At 39.1% G+C, this 25,013-nt stretch overlaps 4 protein-coding genes across 4 annotated transcripts in view; all 4 read left to right on the plus strand.

The window, feature by feature from the left end:
• Positions 1–1,261, plus strand: part of LOC120581194 (protocadherin beta-10-like) — a 5,088-nt gene extending 3,827 nt beyond the window's left edge. The window contains exon 2 of the mRNA XM_039835932.1: positions 17–1,261. Within this exon, the coding sequence (XP_039691866.1) occupies positions 17–449 (433 nt within the window). The 3' untranslated portion in view covers positions 450–1,261. The remainder of the gene's footprint in view (positions 1–16) is intronic.
• Positions 1,262–2,975: 1,714 nt separating this feature from the next.
• LOC120581441 (protocadherin beta-12-like) lies at positions 2,976–10,397 on the plus strand. Its single transcript, XM_039836351.1, has one exon. It carries the CDS (start codon positions 5,685–5,687, stop codon positions 8,073–8,075), a length of 2,391 nt encoding a protein of 796 aa, XP_039692285.1. The 5' UTR covers positions 2,976–5,684; the 3' UTR covers positions 8,076–10,397.
• Positions 10,398–10,654: 257 nt separating this feature from the next.
• Positions 10,655–13,994, plus strand: PCDHB14 (protocadherin beta 14). Its single transcript, XM_039836350.1, has one exon. The coding sequence runs from the start codon at positions 11,102–11,104 to the stop codon at positions 13,496–13,498; it is 2,397 nt and encodes a 798-aa protein (XP_039692284.1). The 5' UTR covers positions 10,655–11,101; the 3' UTR covers positions 13,499–13,994.
• A 5,288-nt stretch (positions 13,995–19,282) lies between these two features.
• LOC120581442 (protocadherin beta-18-like) lies at positions 19,283–22,825 on the plus strand. The gene has a single exon (XM_039836352.1). It carries the CDS (start codon positions 19,620–19,622, stop codon positions 22,005–22,007), a length of 2,388 nt encoding a protein of 795 aa, XP_039692286.1. The 5' UTR covers positions 19,283–19,619; the 3' UTR covers positions 22,008–22,825.
• Positions 22,826–25,013: the final 2,188 nt, after the last annotated feature.

The raw sequence follows: 25,013 nt of genomic DNA on the forward strand, positions 1-25,013 counted from the left end.
CGCCGCTGTCGGCCAGCGTCACGCTGCACGTGCTGCTGGTGGACGGCTTCTCGCAGCCCTACCTGCCGCTCCCGGAAGCGGCTGCCGACGCGGCGCAGGCCGACCCGCTCACCGTCTACCTGGTCATCGCGCTGGCGTCGGTGTCGTCGCTCTTCCTGTTCTCGGTGCTGGCGTTCGTCGCGGTGCGGCTGTGCAGGAGGAATAGGGCCGCCTGGGTGGGTGGCTGCTCGGTGCCCGAGGGCCACTTTCCGGGCCACCTGGTGGACGTCAGCGGCACGGGGACCCTGTCTCAGAGCTACCAATATGAGGTGTGTCTGACGGGAGGCTCAGGGACCAGCGAGTTCAAGTTCCTCAAACCCATTGTCCCCAATATTCAGGCACAGGGCCCTGGGAGCAATAGTGAAGAAAATCCCACTTTCCGAAATAGCTTTGGATTTACTTTTCAGTAAATTCTTTTTATGTTTTCATGTACTTTCGAAGTATTATACAATCATATTAGTTTAGTTTTAAAATTTCAAGTTAAAGAATTATTCTACTTCGAGTCTAACTTTAAAGTATTATAAGTTTGTTTTTGTTATTTCATCCTTGTTTGCACTATTAAGCAGCTTTAATTAGTACCATTTCTAAACAGTATTTTAAAGGTTTACTACTTGCAAAATGTACAAGGATTTAACTTTTATTATATTTCATTCTAGAAAACTGAGATTTTGATACTTCTCCTAGTATATTTCACAGACTACATCTCATAATTCTCCCCATACCTCTATTGTACTTCCTTCATGTAAGAAGACATATCTGTACTTCTGACCTTGTTCTAACATTGTCTAATCATGTTAGAAATCCGTGGCATTTGGTTCTAAATCATAGCATTTAAAAAGAAATATTTCTTTATTATTCTACTTATGATAAAATGAAACATTATTTTGTGAGTGATATTGGACTCCAGTAATATTCTTGTGTTTATATTACCTCATTTCCTTTACATATACTACTCTTACTCTATTTTCTGATGTTCACTTTGCTGATTCATAACACAGATCATGTCCTGTAACTTAAACAAAATATAATAAACAAAATATAATGCATGAAAATGAATAGAAATTAAAACATTTTGAAAATTTGAATGTGAGAATGTTGATCCACTTTTGGAAAGATACTCACTTTTCATCTTATTATGTAAATTTATTTAATTATTATCAAATTTAAAAATCAAGATGAACTAAAATCATAAAGGAGAATATATTCTTCACTCTCCAGCTGCCTTCTGAGTGGTTTCTCTAGAATGATGTCAATATTTCTAAGTTATATGTTTACATTTCCATATCTTGATATTCAGTTTTATACTTTAATCACTTCACCCTATGTTAAAGGATTTAACTTTCTTACTTTCCAACTAACAAACACACATACAAACATTGCACATTTCTATTCTATTTCCCAGTTACGTTAAACCAGTAGTTTTTGTATATATAACTAAGATTATTTCAAAATACATGTCAGTATAGTATGATTCCATGTACTTTCTTGAAAATCATCTTTCCTAGAGCTGACCATTGTTGTTTTTACTTGCATCATTTTCTATTTACTGCTATTAATTTTTCATATTATTCCTCATTTGACTCAATCTTTCTATATAAATATTCAAATATGCCAGGTACCTATTATTTATTTCCTTGAGATCATTCACCCAGATCCTGCTATATCTCTGCTTCATTTACACTGGCTGTTCTATAGGCTGTCACCCTAGGACTTTTTTCCCTTCAATACTTTCTTGTATTCATCCCCTTATACTATGTCCAGTACATTTTTCTTTCTTAGATTACTCTCTTACCTAGATGGTACACATCTCTCAATACCTTCATAAAATGGATGCAGAGGAGGTAAAAGTTTTGGAGAACTTGCCTTGTGAAGGTATTTTCATTGATAGCTTGGCAGGGTATAAAATTCTAGGTCAAAAATAATTTTCTCTCAGATTTTTAAAAACTTTATTAGTAGTTTCAAGTATACAGTACATTGGTTAGACATTTACACGGTTTATAAAATGATCCCCTTTCTCTCCTCTGGCTCTCCATCTAGCCATTACATTAATGCTAACTGCATTCCCTCTGCCATGCTCCCCATCCCTGTGCCCATCTATCGACTACTAATTTGTACTTATTTAACCCTTCACCACATTCCCCCGTCCCCAACCCCCCTCGCCTCTGGCCATCACCAGATTGTCCACTATGTTTGTGTGTCTATTTTTTTTATTAGTTTGTTCTTTTTGTTCCTTAGATTCTGCATATAAGTGAAATCATATGTTATTTGTCTTCGTCTGACTTATTTCACTCAACACAATAACCTCTAGGTCCATCCATGTCATTGCAAACAGCAAGATTTAATTTTTTAATGGCTGAGTAATATTCCATTGTATATATGAACCATAACTTCTTTATCCAATCATCTGTTGATGGGCATTTAGGTTGCTTCCATATCTTGGCTGTTATAAATTGTGCTGCCATCCCTCAGATTTTGAAAGGAGTGTTTCTTTTACTGACTTCATATGGTGTTGTTCAGAGGACTGATTCCATTCTGATTTCTATCTCTTTTAATGTCACTCCATTTTTTTTTATTGTGGATGCATTGGAAACTTTCCCCTCATATTCTTAAAGTACCTTAATATCAGCTATGCATTAGTTTGTTTGGTCGCATGTGTGTACCCTGTTAATGTTTAGATACTCACTTTCAGTTCTGAGAAATTTTCTTGTTATGTTTCCTTCATAATTTCTCCCTTGAGTTTTCTATGTTCTCATTTTAACCAGAATCTCATTAGTTAAATATTGGATCTCCTGGACTGAGTCTCTAAGTGTACAATTTTTTCCTTTCTTATTTTCTCTTTGTCTCTAGTTCTACTTTTTGGAAAATTTATTTTATTATCCAATCCTTTTTTTTTTCTTTTTGGCTGACAAATATTTATTTTTAAGAGCCCTTTTTGGTTCTCTGAGTGTTTTTATAACATCCTATTATAAATTTGTAAATGTAATGTCTTCTCTCATCTATAAATAACCTAGTTGTTCTTTTAAAATGCCGCATACAAAAAAATGCAGTAAAACTGCTATTATACCTATTTTCAAAATGGGAGAGTCACAGGGAAATTAAGAATTTACCCAAGATTATATAGCTAGTAAAGGGCACATAAGACATAATTATTCTTTATCTTACAATAAGAATATATCTACATACAGTTACTACTAAGATTAAATGAGTAAACACATATGTGGCACTTAAAATAATGGGTAGCAGAGAGTAAATACTCAATAAATATTAGTTCTTATTAGATATTACTACCCTGGGGATATTAATCAGACATTTTAAAGTATTTTCTTCAGTTTTCTCTATTATATGTTTGTTTCCTGCTGTTCCTTTTCTGAGGTGATTTTGGCCTTTCTTCATTGTAGGCATTTCCTCAAATATCTAATGGTCCTTGGCTCTCTTCTCATGTTTAAGAATGATGACATATTATAGTGCTGACAGCCAGCTCTTTGTGAGTGCGTGAGGCCTGTTGATAGCAGGGCTTCACACTAATGTAACCATGCTAGGGTAGGGCTATTACCTAGAGAGATCTTCAAATATCAGTATGTGTAGGTCTTTATCTGAGCCTTCCATATTCTCCAGGTTAGGATTCTGCAATATCTTCTGTGTGAGGGTTAGGGAGGGAATTAGGCATATACTTTGTGACTTACAATTGGAGAGTATTACATGAGAAGAGGCTAGAAATCTCACCATTCAGGATGCAAAGTTTTGTTTAATCTTCCAATTTTAATTTCACACCTCACACTTGCACTCAGTCTCTCTACGGTCTCCAAAACTAAGGATAGTCCCATTTAATTTCTTCATAGAATAAAACTTTCATCCTCTGGCCCTGAGTTTCTTTCCTGTCTGTATAGGATGATTACAGGATCAGAGAATTCAACTCTCCTATATATCTACTTTCAACTAATAACTTGTTTTTAGTCCTTAGCTGACTTCAGTCTTCTTCTACACTTTGTTCCTCTAAATCTTGTACCTAAATGGTATTATGTGAGACAAACCTACTAGTTTCTTGTGAATACCTCCAATGCAAGAACTTTAGACATTTCTTGAAACTGCTAATTCAACTGCTCTTACATCTGCTTTCTGTCATCATATATGTGTGTTCACTTGTGTATTCTTAGTTTTTGTGAGTTCATACCATTTTCTTATAGTTATGTCATTTTCATGGGTATTTTTTAAAAGGGAGGATAACAGTATGTAGTCAATCCAACACATCTCAATTTCTACCCTTTTGTAGTGATTGATTTTTCAACCATGTATCTAGTTTATATTTTTTAAAAAGCTTAATTTGAACTTAACTTTTTAAAAATGCAAACTTGTTAGATCTCTTCATCTATTCTTGAGATCACTTTTGAGACCTCCTAGTGTGCACACTGGTGAGCTTCTAGCATCTATGCCAAATGATCTTCCTTATTACATAGCAGCCATGCCCTTTGACTAAGACTGAAATCAAAACAAATCAAAGGACAAAGCTAGGTCTTCAGATTCTGGGATAAAATCTCTATAACTCTATACCTCTTGAAACAATGATTGTTTCAGTAGCAGGTACATGATCTTAGTTGGTCTAATCAGAGTAAAACTAAGTTTTTGTTCTATGATTGGGAAAGAGAGTCTCGCTTTGTCTTTCTGGGCAGAAAGAGGAAGTAGATGACCATAGTTGTAGCTAGAGTAGATCTTGGAACCCTGAGGGAAGCCTGCCCTAGGAGTGATTCTGCTTTAAATGAAACTAACATGTTTGTGTTTGTGTATTTATTAAATATTTTTGTAAATTATAAGAAACTAGAACTAAATTATAGATTTACATAACATGTTCCACCCCAATATCTTCATTTTCTTCCAGTTCACAGTTCATTGCTATCAAGGAAATCTGAAATGCCTCCTGTTGCTATAACAACTATCTATATATGTCCCATCTCATGGTTAATCCAGTTTTATATACTCTGAGAGCACTTCTGACATGATTCATGTACACTTTCCCTTTCCCTTACCAGCTAAAGAAGGCCAAGTAGTGATGGAATTTTGTTTAGCTTAACAGTCACTTATACTCTCCTGGTTTCAAGTTTTCAATCTTCTATGAAAAATTACAAGCTATTCGTGGCCAGGAATCACATCTTCTACTTCTGTATTCACTACACCTGAGAATTTTCAGTCGTTGGGAGAGTGGGGATGGATACTTAAATGCTGTAAAACAAATACTAACAGCATCACGAACTATAAAGAGTATATAAATCAGTTCTTGTAGAAGATAGAATATATTTGTAATCATTTAAACACAATGAATAAGCCAATATTTGTTTCCAAAGGACGTTTATGCGAATAGAATTTAGGTAGCTTTCCTCAAACTCTAAAAATCTGTGCAGACGCATGGTGGCGCTGCAGGATAATATTGTGAGGTGGCGAGACCTACACTAGATGATGTTCCGGACACTGTTACCCAGTGCTCGCAGAGCGTTGGGAAGACAGAAGACTTAGAGGGGCGAACTAGACGCCCCTTTCAAAGGGGTTAAAATCCTTATGCCTCCAAAGACTCTCTGGACATACCAGAGGCACGTTTCCCAGAACTGCGAAGACTAGCTTAAGCGATTCTGCAGAAAGCCTTTGGGAAAGGAACTATGGAGAACGGAGGGGCAGGAGCTCTGCGGATAAGGCAAGTTCTGCTTCTCTTTGTTTTGCTGGGAATGTCTCAGGCGGGCTCCAAGTCTGGACGCTTTTCCGTGGCAGAGGAAATGCAGAGTGGGAGCTATGTAGGCAATTTGGCAAAGGACCTAGGACTGGAAGTGGGTGAATTGTTCTCTAGGGGGGCTCAGGTAGTCTCTAATGATAACAAACACCGTTTGCAGCTGGATCTAAACAACGGGAATTTGCTCTTAAGCGAAGCGCTAGACAGGGAAGAGCTCTGTGGCTTCACGGAGCCCTGTGTGCTGCATTTCCAGGTGCTAATGAAAAACCCCTTGCAGATTTTACGGATTGAGCTGGAGGTCAGGGACATAAATGACCATTCTCCTGTCTTCTTAGAAAAAGAAATGCTCCTAGAAATCCCAGAGCATACTCCTGTCGGTGCAATATTCTTACTAGAAAGTGCAAAGGATTTAGATGTAGGAATCAACGCTCTAAAAAGCTACACAATAAGCCCCAACTCTCATTTCCACATTAAAATGAGAGTGAATCCAGACAATAAAAAATACCCAGAGTTAGTTCTGGACAAGGCCCTGGATTATGAAGAGCAGTCCCAACTCAGTTTCATCCTCACTGCTGTGGATGGCGGTTCCCCACCCAGGTCTGGGACTGCTTCTGTTTGGGTAGTGGTCGTGGACAGTAATGACAACTCCCCAGAGTTTGAGCAGCAATTTTATGAGGTGAAAATTCCAGAGAATAGCATACTAGGCTCACTGGTTGTGACCGTCGCAGCTTGGGATTTAGACTCAGGAAAAAATGGAGAAATATCATATACTTTTTCCCACGCCTCAGAAGATATTCGAAAGACTTTTGAAATTAATCAAAAGTCTGGGCAAGTTAGTTTAATATCATCCTTGGATTTTGAAACAATTCAATCATACTCAATAATCATTCAAGCCACAGATGGGGGAGGCCTTTCTGGAAAATCGACAGTCAGAATTCAGGTGATGGATGTGAACGACAATACTCCTGAAGTCACTGTTTCATCAATTACCAGTCCAATTCCAGAAAATTCGCTTGAGACTGTGGTTATGATTTTTAGTATCCGAGATAGAGATTCTGGGGACAATGGAAGGATGATTTGTTCTATCCCAGAAGACCTCCCTTTCGTGTTGAAATCTTCAATTGAAAATTACTATACATTGGAAACGGAAGGAACCCTGGACAGAGAAAGCAGGGCCCAGTACAACATCACCATCACCGTCACCGACTTGGGGACACCCAGACTGAAAACCCAGCACAACATAACGCTGATGGTCTCCGACGTCAACGACAACGCCCCGGCCTTCACCCAAACCTCCTACACGCTGTTCGTCCGCGAGAACAACAGCCCCGCCCTGCACATCGGCAGCGTCAGCGCCACAGACAGAGACGCGGGCGCCAACGCCCAGGTCACCTACTCGCTGCTGCCGCCCCAGGACCCGCAGCTGCCCCTGGCCTCCCTGGTGTCCATCAACGCGGACAACGGGCAGCTGTTCGCCCTGAGGGCGCTGGATTACGAGGCCCTGCGGGTCTTGGAGTTCGGCGTGGGCGCCGTGGACCACGGCTCCCCGGCGCTGAGCAGCCAGGCGCTGGTGCGCGTGCTGGTGCTGGACGCCAACGACAACTCGCCCTTCGTGCTGTACCCGCTGCAGAACGGCTCTGCGCCCTGCACCGAGCTGGTGCCCAGGGCGGCCGAGCCGGGCTACCTGGTGAGCAAGGTGGTGGCGGTGGACGGCGACTCGGGCCAGAACGCCTGGCTGTCGTACCAGCTGCTCAAGGCCACGGAGCCCGGGCTGTTCAGCGTGTGGGCGCACAACGGCGAGGTGCGCACGGCGCGGCTGCTGAGCGAGCGCGACGCGGCCAAGCACAGGCTGCTGGTGCTGGTCAAGGACAATGGCGAGCCGCCGCTGTCGGCCAGCGTCACGCTGCACGTGCTGCTGGTGGACGGCTTCTCGCAGCCCTACCTGCCGCTCCCGGAAGCGGCTGCCGACGCGGCGCAGGCCGACCCGCTCACCGTCTACCTGGTCATCGCGCTGGCGTCGGTGTCGTCGCTCTTCCTGTTCTCGGTGCTGGCGTTCGTCGCGGTGCGGCTGTGCAGGAGGGGCAGGGCTTCCTGGGCGGGTGGCTGCTCGGAGCCTGAAGGGCACTTTCTGGGCCAGCTAGTGGACGTCAGTGGTACGGGGACCCTGTCCCAGATTTACCAGCATGAGGTGTGTCTGAGAGGAGGTACTGGGACAAATGAGTTCAAATTCTTGAAGCCGATTATCCCCAACCTCCCGCTCCAATGTCCGGAGAAAGAGGAAAATCCTCCCTTTTGCAGTAGCTTTGGATTCAGTATTCAGTGACCATAATTAACTTTTATACCCCATATGCATTTTGTTTTCTGCCACTTCTATACCAATGTTAGTTATCTCCCCCACCAATTTGTGGATATTTAAAATTGTACTGATGTTACTTTTATATTTCACATGCTCTACCCACGTTTACTTTTAAGTGAATGTTTATCATTACTTGTGGTGTAATTAGGTGGTAATTCTCTAACCCAGGAAGTCTTAATTTGTAATTAATTTGCCTCCTTAAATAACACCAAATGACTTTTTGTCCCTGACCCTCTCTCCAATTGAACTTTCACCCACAATTATGCCTACGGTAAAATAAAGCAGTCCACTTTAATGAAATTTATTGGAAAACTCCTCCCCCAACAATAAAGGCATTTTCTTCTGTAATATAGTTAGATCGCTAAAGGCAAGAGTATTTTAAGTGTTCAAGTAATTCTTCATTTTATTTAAATTTTTTTTTGCAGTTTTTCTTGTGGTTGCTATTCAGAAATATTTTTTCTTTCTTTAAATCCACTGAATTTTTAGTTAACATTTAAAAATGTCTATTGCTATTGAAAATATACCTGAAAAATCATGTCCTATGATGCAAGCATAAGTGTTATTACCTTGTTAGAGAGGGCTGGAAGGCAATTTTCCTAGCATTTCTTCATTATTCATCCTGGAGCATAATTGTGAAGGCACATTAATATTGTGGCCACCCACAAAATCTTTGAATGTGAAGTTATAATTTTCCAGATGTCTCATTATAGTACAAAGCTATACTACAATCTATTTAAATGCGAGTGCCTGAATAATAATTTGTATAGTATAAAATGTACTTGTGTGCTAATGTATATAATGTTTTGCCTCCTGTTTTCTCTCAGGATTTAATGTATATACAATGGGTACAATTTTCAAACTTAAAAGAATTATAGCCAGTAGAAAAATTATGTTGTACGGATTATGCAACATACAAACATAATAGAAATAAATGTTTGTTAATTATTTTTTCTAATGCTTAGCTTTCTTGTGATGCAATCTGAAATTACCTGTGTTATTCCATTCTACTTAATTTTCTAATGTTGTCATGATAAATTGATTTCATGACCTACTAAGGGATATTAACTCAAAATTTGGAAACCACTTTTTGAGGAGATGTAGGTAGAACACTGATAAGTATCAAAAGATAGTCCTTTAAGGTTCTAATTTTTTAAAAATTTCAAACCATTGAAGGAGTAAGCTTTGTCTCATGTTACACAGGCACCAACCAACCACGCTTGCCTTTAGTGATCTAACTATATTACAGAAGAAAAAGCCTTTATTGTTGGGGAAAAAGTTTTCCAATAAATTTCATTAAAAAAATCTAAAGCCTATATGACGTTAAAGGAAAGTGTAATGAACAAAACGAGTCAGAATATAGAGGAAAAGGAAGCATATGTATGAGAAAGAGGAGGCATGAGAACGATGAAATGAGTGAGGGTGACTATAATGATTGCTTCTGTTGCTTCTAGTGCCACAAACTAGAATCAGTGCTAGAAACTGCCCCTTCAAGATATTTTTAAACTTCATCTTAACATTGTAGAGGGACTGGATATTAGTTAATATTGTCAGGAAGTACAATCTCTTGCTCTAGCATTTCCAAAATAATCTGATGTTTACATTTCTTGAAAGCTAAGATTTCACTACCAATTCTTTTGAACTGTGTGAACTGATTAATTATTTTTTGAATTCAAGAAAAATAAAGAGAATAGAAGTCACTCCATGTTGGCTAATTAAATTCTAATTTTCTATTTTTTAGAAGTGGAAGTAGGAGCAAGATCTTTCCCCGCTAAATGAAAGCTGCTTAACATAGAGAACAACAACTCATAAGCTATTAATAAAGTGAAGTATTAAGATTACTTCCTGTCTTTATTGCACTTAATGGGGGAAATGATGGAAAATCACTAGCTTAAAGAGATATAAAGTGTCATAGCTTCTTCGTATGCCAGACAATAATAATCCTAGGAGCTGAATACTATTATTACCTCTATTTTCCAGGTAAGGAAGCAGAGATATATAACGTACTTAATGCTGACAGTGAGAGGCAGACTAGAATTCTAATGTAGACATTTTGGTTCCAAAATCCATGCTCGTAATGACTGTGCTATGCTGCCTCCTAGGTATAACATGTCCCTTCCAGATATTTGTGTATTACTCTTTACCTGTTCATATGTTGTGATATGATTTAATTACTTGCTGCCAACTTGTTTTAATTTGTGAACTCCTTAAAGATGAGGATTATCTCTATTTTATATGCCATGTCCATCCTTGTGTATTTTAAAATATATAAATAAAAAAGTAAATACATTATTAACTATAATTGGCTGACCTCAGCAAGTATTTGCAAGAGTTGAGGAGAGAATATTTTGCAATTAGTCAAGAAATAGACTGAATAAAATATAATTTCTTCAAAACATTTTAATGGATTCTTCTTGTCAAGCATTCAAAACGGTGATAATTAAATGCACTGTATGGACCTCGTTTAGATCCTGATTCAAACAAACCAACAATAGGAAACATTTTTGAGAAAACTGGAGAAAACCAAACATAGACTGAGTATAAGTTATCTCAAGGGATTATTGCTAAATTTATTGATCGTGATAGTAGTATAGTGATAATGGTATAGTAGTTATATTTTAAAAGTCCTTGTCTATGAGAGATAATCAATGGAGTATTTAGAGGTTAAAATATAAGATGTCTGGGATTTGCTTTAAAATACTCCGGAATTATTATTCATGAATTCTTCAAAGAGAAAAAAATTACAGAAGATTTAGAGACACATGGTGGCGCTGCAGGACAAGATGAAAACTGCATAGAGGACATTGGGCTCCATTATTCAGAGGAACAGGGAACATCTCACCCACTGAAAAGAGAGGTATTAAGGAGCTTCACCTACAGAGCTGCCAGAGAGCTATACACCCTTTGGGGAGTACTAATTTTAAAACGCAGCATTCAGCCTCCCAAATTAGAGCTGAACTTAAAATTTTCCATAAAAGACGTTGCTTAAAGGAACTATGACGATCAGAGGAGTACTCGCTCTGCGGAAAAGGCAAGTCCTGATTCTCTTTGTTTTGCTGGGATTGTCTGAGGCGGGTCCTAATTCTGTGCACTATTCTGTGGCCGAAGAAACAGAAATTGGCTCTTTTGTGGCCAATCTGGCAAGAGATCTGGGGCTTGGGGTGGAGGAGCTGTCCTCACGGGAGGCCCGAGTAGTGTCTGATGATAATGAAAAGCATTTGCACCTCAATTTGCTGACTGGAGATTTGCTCCTAAATAAGAGACTGGACCGAGAAGAGCTATGTGGCTCCACGGAGCCCTGTGTGCTGCATTTTCAAGTGGTATTGCAAAACCCTTTACAGTTTTTTTGGGCTGAGCTGCACATCAAAGATATAAATGATCACTCCCCTACATTTCTGGATAAGGAAATACTTTTGAAAATATCAGAAAGTGCCACTACTGGAACCACATTTCTAATGGAGAGTGCTCAAGATTTGGACATTGGAAGCAATAGTCTCCAAAACTACACAATTAGTCCCAATTCTCATTTCTACATTAAAATTCAAGACAGCGGTTATGGAAAGATATACCCAGAACTAGTCCTGGACAGAGAGTTAGACCACGAAGAGGAACCTGAGCTCAGATTAATACTCATAGCTCTGGATGGTGGATCTCCACCCAGGTCTGGGACAACTTTGGTTCTCATCAAGGTCTTGGACATCAATGACAACGCACCTGAGTTTCCTCAGAAGCTCTATGAGGTGCAGATCCTGGAGGACACACCCATTGGATCCTGGATAATAACCATCACTGCTAAGGATTTGGATGCAGGCTATTATGGAAAAATATCTTATATGTTTTTCCACGCATCTGAAGACATTCGTAAAACGTTTGAAATAAACCCAACATCTGGGGAAGTTCACCTGAGATCAAGCTTAGATTTTGAAGTAATACAGTCCTACATTATAAATATTCAGGCAACAGATGGTGGGGGTCTTTCAGAAAAATGCACTCTTCTAATTACTGTAATAGATATAAACGACAATGCACCAGAAGTGACCATGTCATCAGTTACAAAGATAATTCCAGAGAATGCCTCAGAGACCCTTGTGGCTCTCTTTAGTGTCCGAGACCAAGACACTGGGGAAAATGGGAGGACGGTTTGCTCTATTCAAGATGACGTCCCCTTTTTTCTAAAACCGACCTTCAAGAACTTTTTCACTGTAGTTTCGGAAAAAGCACTAGACAGAGAGGTAAGAGCCGAGTACAACATCACCATCACCGTAATAGATATGGGTACCCCCAGACTGAAAACCGAGTGCAATCTAACGGTGATGGTCTCCGACGTCAATGACAACGCCCCGGCCTTCACCCAAACCTCCTACACGCTGTTCGTCCGCGAGAACAACAGCCCCGCCCTGCACATCGGCAGCGTCAGCGCCACAGACAGAGACGCCGGCGCCAACGCCCAGGTCACCTACTCGCTGCTGCCGCCCCAGGACCCGCAGCTGCCCCTGGCCTCTCTGGTGTCCATCAACGCGGACAACGGGCAGCTGTTCGCCCTGAGGGCGCTGGATTACGAGGCCCTGCGGGTCTTGGAGTTCGGCGTGGGCGCCGTGGACCGCGGCTCCCCGGCGCTGAGCAGCCAGGCGCTGGTGCGCGTGCTGGTGCTGGACGCCAACGACAACTCGCCCTTCGTGCTGTACCCGCTGCAGAACGGCTCTGCGCCCTGCACCGAGCTGGTGCCCAGGGCGGCCGAGCCGGGCTACCTGGTGAGCAAGGTGGTGGCGGTGGACGGCGACTCGGGCCAGAACGCCTGGCTGTCGTACCAGCTGCTCAAGGCCACGGAGCCCGGGCTGTTCAGCGTGTGGGCGCACAACGGCGAGGTGCGCACGGCGCGGCTGCTGAGCGAGCGCGACGCGGCCAAGCACAGGCTGCTGGTGCTGGTCAAGGACAATGGCGAGCCGCCGCTGTCGGCGAGCGTCACGCTGCACGTGCTGCTGGTGGACGGCTTCTCGCAGCCCTACCTGCCGCTCCCGGAAGCGGCTGCCGACGCGGCCCAGGCCGACCCGCTCACGGTCTACCTGGTCATCGCGTTGGCGTCGGTGTCGTCGCTCTTCCTGTTCTCGGTGCTGGCGTTCGTCGCGGTGCGGCTGTGCAGGAGGGGCAGGGCCGCCTGGGTGGGTGGCTGCTCAGTGGCTGAAGGCCACTTTACGGGCCATCTGGTGGACGTCGGCGGCACCGGGACCCTTTCCCAAATCTACCAGAGTGAGGTACGTCTAATGGGAGGTACTGGGACAGATGAATTTAAATTTCTGAAGCCAATTATTCCCAATCTCTCAGTCCATGATACTGATAGGAATATTGAGGAAAGTGAGAACTTTAGGAATAGCTTTGGATTCAACATTCAATAAAATAATTTATTTTAAATTACTATTCTTTATCATTCTTGGGAAACGGGATATTTTTGCCAATTTGTAATGGATTTTAGATTGTACTGCTGCTGCATGCATTGGTTCTCACTATCTCATCAGTACTTTAAAAATCTTATTAGTGGCTATAATGACATGGAAATATAATTTGGTTTTTTTTTTCATTTATTTGGTCAAAATGTCATACTAACAAACTTATTGCTAACTTTTTGTTGTGATAATGGCACTGTAATGCAAGACAGTATTATTAATTGCAGTTACAAACTTAAGTATTAAGATTGAATTCCCAATATATGTAATTTACTTCTAGACATATTATCAAATCATAAATAAAGCAAAAAATTTTAATGCTATTGAATCTGAGTAGAAAATAATTGGATTTTATCTAACTGTTCTTGAAATTTTTTATTATAAAGGGTAAAACTGCTGCCTCTCCATATTCAGTACTAGGGTATCTTATTTGTTTGTTTGTTTGTTATATGGTGGTTTTTTTTTTTTCAAGAATTTATGACAAAATAAAGGTAACCACATTGGAAATCATTGATTTAAGTAATTTTCTTTTTTTGTTGTTGATATGCTGTTTGGGGGGACGAATCTTATACTATTCTGGGACTTAATATTGCTGTTTTGTTTTTCTTTAAATATACCATATTTGCTAGTTTAAGTTTTATTATTTTATATTGTCCATTACTTAACTAGAATGTAGTTTATGGCATCATCCTGAGTAAAATAACCCTCCATCAGCGAAGTATAGATAAAAACAGGTTAAGAAATCAAAATGAAAATGCAAACTGTAAATGAAAAGAATTAGGTTTACTTTTCCATTGATATTTAAGAGTAAACATATAAAATTTTTAATATTTTATGGCCTCTCTCAAATATCTACAAAAAAGGAATGGATCTGTATTTAGTTTATATATACCTCATGATGTTACAAATTATGTCTCCAATCTATAAGTAGACAGTTAATGGAAGATTATAAGAGAGATTTTGATAACTGGAATGTAGTGTGGATATAGAGCTAGAGTGCACATACACTTCTGTAATTTCACTCATAAAACTAACTATTATGGACTAGTTGATGCAGTAAAATGGAATTTTACTTGACACTGTGAAATGGGTGAAACAAATTCCAATTTCCTTAGGAATCTTTTTTTTTGCTTCACATAATTTTTACTGGTTTTATTTTGTGTTGCAATAGACACTAGTTGTGAGGATCACATTTAAATAGACATTTAAGCAATAAAATCCTGAAAAAGACTATTTAGGCCCTCTTTATACCTCATGTCATAAGAAATCATATGCTTTTTATGCATAAGAATAAGAATAGATAAGAACAGAATATTTTATTTGAACAATAAGAAACAGACTTGTAGACTACGAGATAGAATAAAATCCAGAGTCAGATTCTTTTATATAAAAGAACTCAGATATAATAGAGGAGGTGTCAAAATCACTGGGGCTTGCAGGGAGACTGATTACTTAGCGAATGTTATTGGGAAAATTGGCTCACTATATAAAGAAACAAAATTATCTCAGGCCATATAAAAATAATAAACATATGGATCTAAGAGGTAAATCTGAAATATTTTAATTGGAACAAATGTAATTAATCTAAGTAAAAATATATTTATGACCTTACTATTGGTTTGAATTTCTTAAACAAGGCTTTAAAAAATATAAACAATAAAGATAAAAATTGGAAAGTATTACGACCTCAAAACTAGATGATAGCACAGACAAGCTAGCAGATGACAGAGAGAAACTACTTGCAGAATTTTAACTGAAGAGGGTTAGTATTTAGATTATTCAAATAACTCTTTCAGATCAGCAAAAATAAAGTCAGGAGAGCCAGTAGAATTTTTTTAGGTCAGGGGGAAAGGAAATTAAATAAAGAAAAAAAGGTAAAACAGAAAGTCTGAAAAGAACATGAAGTGATGCTCAACCTCATTAGTTGATTAAATGCATATTAAAATAAGACACCAGTTTATACCCAGTTTATATGACATTAGTAAAGATGGGAAATTTGGGTAATATCAGATGTAACAATAGGAAGTCGCATGTGCAGCCCACTGTGAGAGATTTTCAGTAGTATTTAGTGAAATTTAGTATGTACATATCCTATGATCTAGCAATTCTGTTTTGAGGTGTATAAACCAGAAAACTCTTACCCACTTTACCAAATGATGTGCATGAGAATGTTCATGTTGGGAAAGCAAAAAACAGGAGGTCACCCACATATCCCATCAGTAAAGCAATCGATAAATAAAATGTGGGACATGGTTGTGAAGGAATATTATGCAGTGATCAAAAGGACTAACTAGGTATACATACAACCACATGGGTAAATCTCAAAAGTATTAAAAGGAAGAAAGAGACTGATAGTTCAGTACAGTGCCATATATCTATGTAATAGATAATATCTTATATTTGTAGAATGTACAAATATCCAATAAATATCTCAGAAGGAGAGAAGAAGAAACAGATCTAGGAAAAAAGATATGTATTTATACATAGGAGAATAAGAGTTTTAGAGAAAAATGGGATCCAACCAATGGCTATTACAGAAATTATCTCTAAGAGATTGTTTAAATTGATTGCAGCATTATAGAGTTGATTTAGTATCAATCAGTTGAAATTGGTAAAAAATACATATTATTTCTTTAATCTCTCAAGAATATCAATTACCCAAACCCCAAAGCTAAGAGTTTACTTATAATTTTGAGACATAATAACATCCTTGAGACTTTACATTTTTAATAAGGATGACATAAATTATGTAGACCAACACTACGACTGAAAACAATTAGCTAATAAAACACTAATATATTGTCAGGTCACAGTTAATGTTTAAAGGTAATCCAGAGAGCCCTGAATTAATTTTTTCCCTAGGAACATTTGGAATTCTGGGAAATGAGAACCTCTAGGTTCAGACAATTAAGGAAGAAATCAAAGCCCAACAAAGTAAGAAGTTTATAGAAAGCCCTCACATTAATAAATATGGACTCTTAAGCTCAACACCTTTAGGGTGAAAGTAAACTGGAAGTGGACGAGTGAGCCCTTGTGTGGAAATATCAGCTTTGAACTTGATTTTTAGCATGAACTTAATTTAAGGTGGTCATTGACAAGCAGTTCTCCCAGATCCTGATAGAATCGAATGCAGATCATCAGTGAAAGGTTTATTCATTCTAAGCCTAGAATTATTAATGCACATAATTTATATGTTCTTAAACACAAAGATAATTTCATACACAAGGAAACATGGCACCATTAGTGAGAGCCAGTAGAAAAAACAGAACACAAATAAATTTTCAAACACTTTAAATATTTTAATTATCTTGCACAGTCTGTAATATGCTAACCACTTTAATTGAAATAAAAGCTATACTTGAAGATGTATAGGGAACAAGAAACAATAAATGTGAAAGATTAGAAAGGTTAGAAAGACTAGAACCAAATAGAACTCTTGGAATGGAAAAATATGATAATCAAAATTTAAATCTGAATAAGAGTTTTAATAGAAAATTAGATTTCACCAAATAAAAAATTTATGGAGTGAAAAATAGGTCAGAATATAGTTTATCTAGAATGCAATTCAGAGAGAGAGAATAAGATGAAAAATATGGAGGAGATAGTTACAAACACAAGACAGAGTTAAAAGGTTTAACATATTTAACTAGAATTCCAGGAGGAGCAATGAGAAAGATTTGTTCAGAAGCAATATTTGAAAAAATAATGGCTGGAATTTTCCAGAATTTATGAAAATGTCAATGCAGATTCAAGAGACCCAAATAAATCTAGCAGGATAAATAAAAAATAACCATGCCTAGACACATTGTGAAAATTTGAAAGACAAAGACAAAGATATCTTTAACAAAAAAGAAAGAAAGAAAGAGAGAGAGAGAGAGAGAGAGAGAGAGAGAGAGAGAAAGCAAGCAAGCCAGCCAGCCAGCCATGGTAAAAAGACATTTAATCTTTAAACACACAACAATCAAACTGATAGCTATGTTCCATGTTGACAATTTCTCAACAATAGCAATGGAAACTAAAAGAAAGTAAGACATCCTCAATGTACTGAAAGAAATTAGCAAACTGTCATGTCTAAATAGTTTTTGCACACAAGAGTCATTAAATGAGAGAATCAAATCAATTGTGTATCAGTTTGGTTTTAAATTAGTCAAGATCATAGGAAAGAATTGGTGTAAACACATTTTATCTCTCAAATATAACTTCTTATAATTTTCCTTTTTCCATCCCTTGCCACAATTCTGAGTACAGGAATTTGGCCTGTATATGTTTCTAGACTTCTTCATTTCTACTGATATTCACTTCTACTCTAGTCACCTATGACCATGGCCACTTTCTGGAGATGGTAGTCTCTTAGAGCTGAAATTGCAAATTCATACACACTTATCTTAATCTATGACTTACATTCTTTCTCAAAGGCTTCAACCACCATTTATACCAATAAATTCCAAATTCATCTCTGCAGCCCAAACTTCTTTCCTCAACTTCATTTATGTAATGAAAGATCATTTATATTACTTTTACATGGATACTCTATGGACACTTCAAATTCAACATGTTTTAAGTTAAAATTTTCCCTTCCTCAAATGAAAGATCTTCTCTAGCTCTATACCTGTTTCCTCTTCTCCTCTTCCTGTATTTACTTTATCAGTTAATAGCACCAACATTTGCTCAGTCCCTTAAACCTGTAAAAAAAGTTCTTACTTTTACTCCTTACACCATTTCCTCTATATCTAATCTATTACCACATGCAATAGATTTTATCTTTATCATCCTAATATAACTGTATTTCATATCTTAATTGTATCATATCTTAACTGTATTACTGCAACTTCCTTTTTAAATTTACTTTTTATTAAATTTTTTTGGGTGACATTGGTTAATAAAATTATATAGGTTCCAAATATACAATTCTATAATACATCACCTGTATATTGCATTGCGTGTTCACCTCCCAAAGTCAATCTCCTTCTGTCACCATATATTTGACTCCCTTTACCCTTATCTACCTCCCCCTTTTCCATTCCCTCTGGTAACCACTAAACTGTTGTATGTGTCTATGAGTTTTTGTTTGTCTTGTTCATTTGTTGCAACTTCTAATCAGTCCGTTGCATTTAGTCTTACTCCTCTTTATTCTCAACAATGAAACAGGATGTTTTGAAAAATAAAAACATCAGTCGACTTGAAACTAATAACAAAAATAAATGATCCAATTAGACAATGAACAGGGGACCTGAACAGACAATTCTTCCCAAAAGACATACAAATGACCAATAGTTATATGAAAAGATACTCAACTTCACTAGATATAAGAGAAATGCAAAAAAATAAAAATAAAAACATGGTCATGTTGCTTTTCTATTTAAAACCCTTCAATAATTTTGCATTTCCACTGACTTGCATGACCTTATTCTTATTGTCTTTTCAAAGAGTATTTGCTGACAGCTAGAGACAATTAAGACCTTTGGTTCCCATTTCCAGTTTTCCTGGGAACCTCTTACTCACTAAGTCAATTACATAAGAGGCCTCTTGGTTATTTTTAATTGCTTTATATAGTGCCTTCACAGAGATGATAATTTATTTGAGATTGGGGCTATATTTTAAATATGTTTTTTTATATCCACCACAGCTCTAGCAAATTGTGGTTTATTGTGTTAAGGACTGAATAGTAATAGCCTCACATATTGCAAAGAATCTAACTCAGAAAATAAGAATATAGAAGTAAATACAGTTAAAATTCATCAACAAACAAGATAATATTTTCTTGCAAACTTATTTGACTTTGTTTAAAACCTGAGAATCTGCAGAGTCGCATGGTGGCGCTGCAGGATAAGATGGGGAAATTTTTGAATCATCAGATGCCCTAGCTTCTATTGACTGGTGGAATTGAGAGTGCTGGAGAAACAGGGAGGGAAAAGGGGGCTTTCAAGAGATAGCTAGGCAGCCAACGACACCCTCGCGACAGGATTACAAATCTATAGATTCTCAAAGGTCCTGGTTGATAGGAGCAACTCCCAGAGCTGTTTGAGATTGAGCTGAAAACATTTCTGCAGGAAGACCTTTGAATAAAAGAGCCATGGAGCGGAGAGAGAAAAGCCCTCAGCAGATAAGGCAAGTGCTGATTTTCTTTGTTTGCCTGGGAGGGTCTTTGGTGTGTTCAGAGAACTGGCGCTTTTCTGTAGCAGAAGAAACAGAGACCGGCTCCTTTATAGCCAACGTGGTGAAAGACGTAGGTTCAGGTGTGGAAGACTTAGCTGCGCGGAGGGCCAGAGTCATCTTTGACGATTATAAACCATACCTGTGGTTGGATCAGCAGACTGGCAACTTGCTCTTAAATGAGCAATTGGACCGGGAGGCACTTTGTGATTTCACGGAGCCATGTGTATTGCATTTTCAGGTGTTACTTGAAAATCCTTTGCAATTTTTTCGGGCTGAGCTTTGGGTCAGAGACATAAATGATCACACTCCCACATTCTTAGATAAAGATATACTTCTGAAAATCCAAGAAGGTACTGCTCCAGGAACCTCATTTCAAATGGAGAGTGCTCAGGACTTGGATGTAGGAAAGAATGGTGTCCAAAACTACACATTAAGCCCCAATCCTCATTTCCACCTTAAATTAGAAGACACTGATAAGGGCAGAAAATACCCAGAGCTGGTACTTGTCCAATCTCTGGATCGAGAGAAGGAGCCTGAACTTAGATTAACGCTAACAGCCTTGGATGGTGGGTCTCCGCCCAGGTCTGGAACTGCAGTGGTTCGCGTTTTGGTCTTGGATATCAATGACAATGCCCCTGAGTTCCAGAGTCCCCTCTATGAGGTTCAGATACCAGAAAACAGCCCTCTGGACTCCTTGGTCGTCAAGGTGTCTGCTACAGATTTAGACACAGGAATAAATGGAGAACTATCTTATTCGTTTTCCCACATCTCCAGAGACATACGGAAAACATTTGAAATCCATCCAGTCTCTGGCGAAGTCCATTTAAAAGCGCTTTTGGATTTCGAGTTAATTCAGTCTTACATGATAAATATTCAGGCCATTGACGGTGGAAGCCTCACGGGAAAATCTACGATTTTAATTCGGGTCCTAGATGTGAATGATAACCCACCAGAAATAGTCATAACATCTCTTACCAGCCCCATACCGGAAAATTCATCACCTGAGATGGTCGTCGCTGTTTTTGGTGTACGAGACCAAGACTCGGAGGACAACGGGAAGATGGTTTGCTCAATTCAAGATAATCTCCCCTTTCTCTTGAAACCCACTTTCAAGAATTTCTACACCCTGGTAACAGAGCGCCCATTGGACAGAGAGACCAGAACTGAATACAACATCACTATCACTGTCACCGACTTGGGGACTCCCAGACTGAAAACCGAGCACAACATTACCGTATTGGTCTCCGACGTCAACGACAACGCCCCGGCCTTCACCCAAACCTCCTACACGCTGTTCGTCCGCGAGAACAACAGCCCCGCCCTGCACATCGGCAGCGTCAGCGCCACAGACAGAGACGCGGGCGCCAACGCCCAGGTCACCTATTCGCTGCTGCCGCCCCAGGACCCGCAGCTGCCCTTGGCCTCCCTGGTGTCCATCAACGCGGACAACGGGCAGCTGTTCGCCCTGAGGGCGCTGGATTACGAGGCCCTGCGGGTCTTGGAGTTCGGCGTGGGCGCCGTGGACCGCGGCTCCCCGGCGCTGAGCAGCCGGGCGCTGGTGCGCGTGCTGGTGCTGGACGCCAACGACAACTCGCCCTTCGTGCTGTACCCGCTGCAGAACGGCTCTGCGCCCTGCACCGAGCTGGTGCCCAGGGCGGCCGAGCCGGGCTACCTGGTGAGCAAGGTGGTGGCGGTGGACGGCGACTCGGGCCAGAACGCCTGGCTGTCGTACCAGCTGCTCAAGGCCACGGAGCCCGGGCTGTTCAGCGTGTGGGCGCACAACGGCGAGGTGCGCACGGCGCGGCTGCTGAGCGAGCGCGACGCGGCCAAGCACAGGCTGCTGGTGCTGGTCAAGGACAATGGCGAGCCGCCGCTGTCGGCCAGCGTCACGCTGCACGTGCTGCTGGTGGACGGCTTCTCGCAGCCCTACCTGCCGCTCCCGGAAGCGGCTGCCGACGCGGCCCAGGCCGACCCGCTCACCGTCTACCTGGTCATCGCGCTGGCGTCGGTGTCGTCGCTCTTCCTGTTCTCGGTGCTGGCGTTCGTCGCGGTGAAGTTGTGCAGGAGGAATAGGGCCGCCTGGATGAGTGGCAGCTCAGTGCCCGAGGGCCACTTTCCGGGCCACCTAGTGGACGTCAGCAGCACCGGAACCCTGTCTCAGAACTACCAGTATGAGGTGTGTCTCGGGGGAGGTGCTGGGACCCGCGAGTTCAAGTTCCTTAAACCCGTTATCCCCAATTTCCCACCACTGAACACTGAAAGGGAGGAAAGCCACATTTTTTTGAATGGCTTTGGTTTTAATTAGGGATTTGATTATTATGCAGAACTTTTAGGATGCGCGCTATTTCTTTGTAAAACTTTTTCATTGTAATGTAAAATTATTTTAGGGAACCACTTGAGAATTTGTAGAATTTCAATAATTTAAATCTATTTTCTGTTTTTTATATTAACTGTGAATAAACTAAAAGAGCTAGGATTTGCTTAGTGTTTCTCCAAAATGCAACCTTATTTATTCAAATATACAGCATGTCCCTTGAAGCTTAATTGCACACTCAGCTCAGTCATATACTCTGAGTGTTCTAGCCTCTAGATCCTCTCATCAAAAGTTTTTACATGTTTGATGGCATTATTATAGAAGAAAATGCATGGTATGAATAAAAACATAATTGCTTTGTTTTCCAGTTAGGTTGGTTTTTAATGTTATCTTTTAAAGGATTTTTTAAAGCATAATCAATCTTCCCATTCTACTCTTCTGACAAATAGTTTAGAGAAATTTTTCTGCATTAATATTTTGTGAACTGTTTCTTTTGCTGGTAGGTGGTGTTGTCTTAAAATAAATTCTGATCTTGTTTAGATTAAGGCATATGTCCTAGCCTGCACTTCTTGTCTGAGAACTTCCTGGTGATATCCAAGAAAGGTAATTGCTATGGAGAAGTTTGTTTTTTGTTTTTTGTTTTTTTTTAACCTCTCTTGACAATTTTTGACTGGCCCAGTAATAGACTCCTGATTAAAGCAGGAATAGTCACATTCTCTAAACCCAAAAATTGGCAGTTAAGGTTCAGTTCATCTACTTCTTTCCTTGATTGCTTGTAACTAGTAAATAAATGTTAAGCATGAGCTTAAGTAGCTTCGTTCATTCTTGTGTAGTTTGGCAACATAGAAAGGCATCTAGAGAGGAAGGTAAGAAAGGAGTAAGGAAAGGAAGGAAAGAATAAAGGTGAGAAGGAATAAGGGAGTGGAGGAGGTAGAAGCCTAAGAAACAATAGAGACTAAGGCAGCTACTTGGTTCTAGACCTATCTGTTCCTGGTTTAGTGTCTATAAAGTCTCCATTGTCTAATTGTCCTTAATTCTACAGTAAGACTTCAGTTTCTTAATAATAAAACTTTTTCTTTAACTCATCTTGGGGAGGCTGGGGCCTTTCTCAAAACCAAAAGAGATAGGAAAGATAAATGCAGTCTTGGGTCCTCAATTAGACTACATACCATCAAACCCTTCTTTTATTGCATGCTTCTAGTATTAATGAATTAAATAAAAATGTACAAGCTTAGAGATAATCTATACTGGAGAATTCTGTTGTAAAACAATTCTGTACATAATTTATGAGGTCTTTTAACAGAAAAATGCTACAAAGATTTTTATGTAATGACTCGTTAACACGTTTCCCTCCATTATTTCATGTGCCCCTGGATCAGTTTTAAAAAGTAGCATTGAAGTTGTTATTGTTTGGGTGTCTATATCTTTTCTCAGGATCATCATACCCTCCTTAGCACCTATTTCTTTTAAAAATTATTTACTGAGTTTAATGTGAACAGAATTATTTTATCATTTAATGTAAAATCTTTAACATCTACAAATAATCCGATTTGGTTATAGGGGTTGATTCCTGATTTCATTAAGAAAATAAATATTTGATTGATACATGCTGCTACTAGAGAGGCTCATGAAAAAGTTTTCAAGCTTCCCGCCAAGTCTACAGGCTTAAATTTTTCTCTAGAAGAGAAAAATAAGGTTTACTGACAGATGACAGATGGGAATGAAAAGCTAATTTTGATCAATTTGCTCACTGACATAGATACCAGCTTCTATCCACTAATATTAAAAAATGCATGAACATTTAGAGCATATTTTTGCACATTTAATTCCATAATAAAGAGTTTGGATCCATGACTGAAATTTTTCTATAAGGAAAACTATCAGATTTTAACTGTAACAAGCATGTTCTCATATTTTGAGGGTTTACTTAAAATTTTTTCCCTATGTAGAGGAAAACATTCTAAAATACAAAGTCAATTTGAGTGATTTGTGTCTTAATGAAATTAAACCAATATTCAATACAATGATTACACTTGGGTGACACTAAGTTTTCCTAGTTAGCCAGGTAACTGGAGTGCCAGAATACATGATACTATTATTAAAACAATATTATTAAAATATTGGCTAAAGTATGGTGCAGTTGGGGAGACCCAAGGTCCCTGACTCCAAGATATTTTTACCATTCTTACGGGTAAAAGAATTGCAGTTCCATGTTAGGTTGCCAGGATCTTAAGCTATCCATAAGAGATACGTGAGTTGCTTGCTAAAAAGCAGTTGTGATCTTTTGTACTTGGGAATAAGTTTAACCTACCGTTTCAGATGAATCTAGCTTATTTTCTTCTGCACTTTAGTTTTTACCATAACCTTATCTTTGTGATCTTGACTTTCTCTGAATCTTAGCTTCAACATGTATGTTAGTATCTTAGTTTTAGTAATAGATGTAGATGCTCTTTACAAATCATTTTAGATAGTGTACCAGTCAATACAACATACGTACAGAGCTATAGGGATGTCCTCTCTAGACAACATTTACAGATAAATTATCCACAAGGCCTTAAGCTGTCTATTGGGTTTGCATAATAAACCGGCTCTAGCTAGTCTATTAATTTTATACTTCTGAAACATGTACATGAATTTCTTCATCTACTCTTCTGGCAATGAGTTGGGAGTTTAATGGTGTATACTTTTTTCTTTAGAAATAGACTGATAGCTATGCATCTTTTTCTACTCAGTTTCCTCCAGAGTACCGACTGTACATTATGGTAGACATTATATTGTAAACTCCATGTCAAAGAAGGTATTAGTATTTCCAGCACTTAGTACAGTATGAAATATAATATAAAATCAATGATTTTGTTGAATAAACAAATAAATATAGTTAGCTTTGTTCTTGCATCATTTCCTAAAGTGTCTGGCACCATTTCTACATTTATAATTTCACATGAAAATAGAAGTTACCATTTTATTTATAAACCACTCTATATGCAATCTGTGGTG

This window comes from Pteropus medius, unplaced genomic scaffold (assembly GCF_902729225.1).
Source record: "Pteropus medius unplaced genomic scaffold, Ma_sr-lr_union100, whole genome shotgun sequence".
Lineage (NCBI taxonomy): Eukaryota > Metazoa > Chordata > Mammalia > Chiroptera > Pteropodidae > Pteropus > Pteropus medius.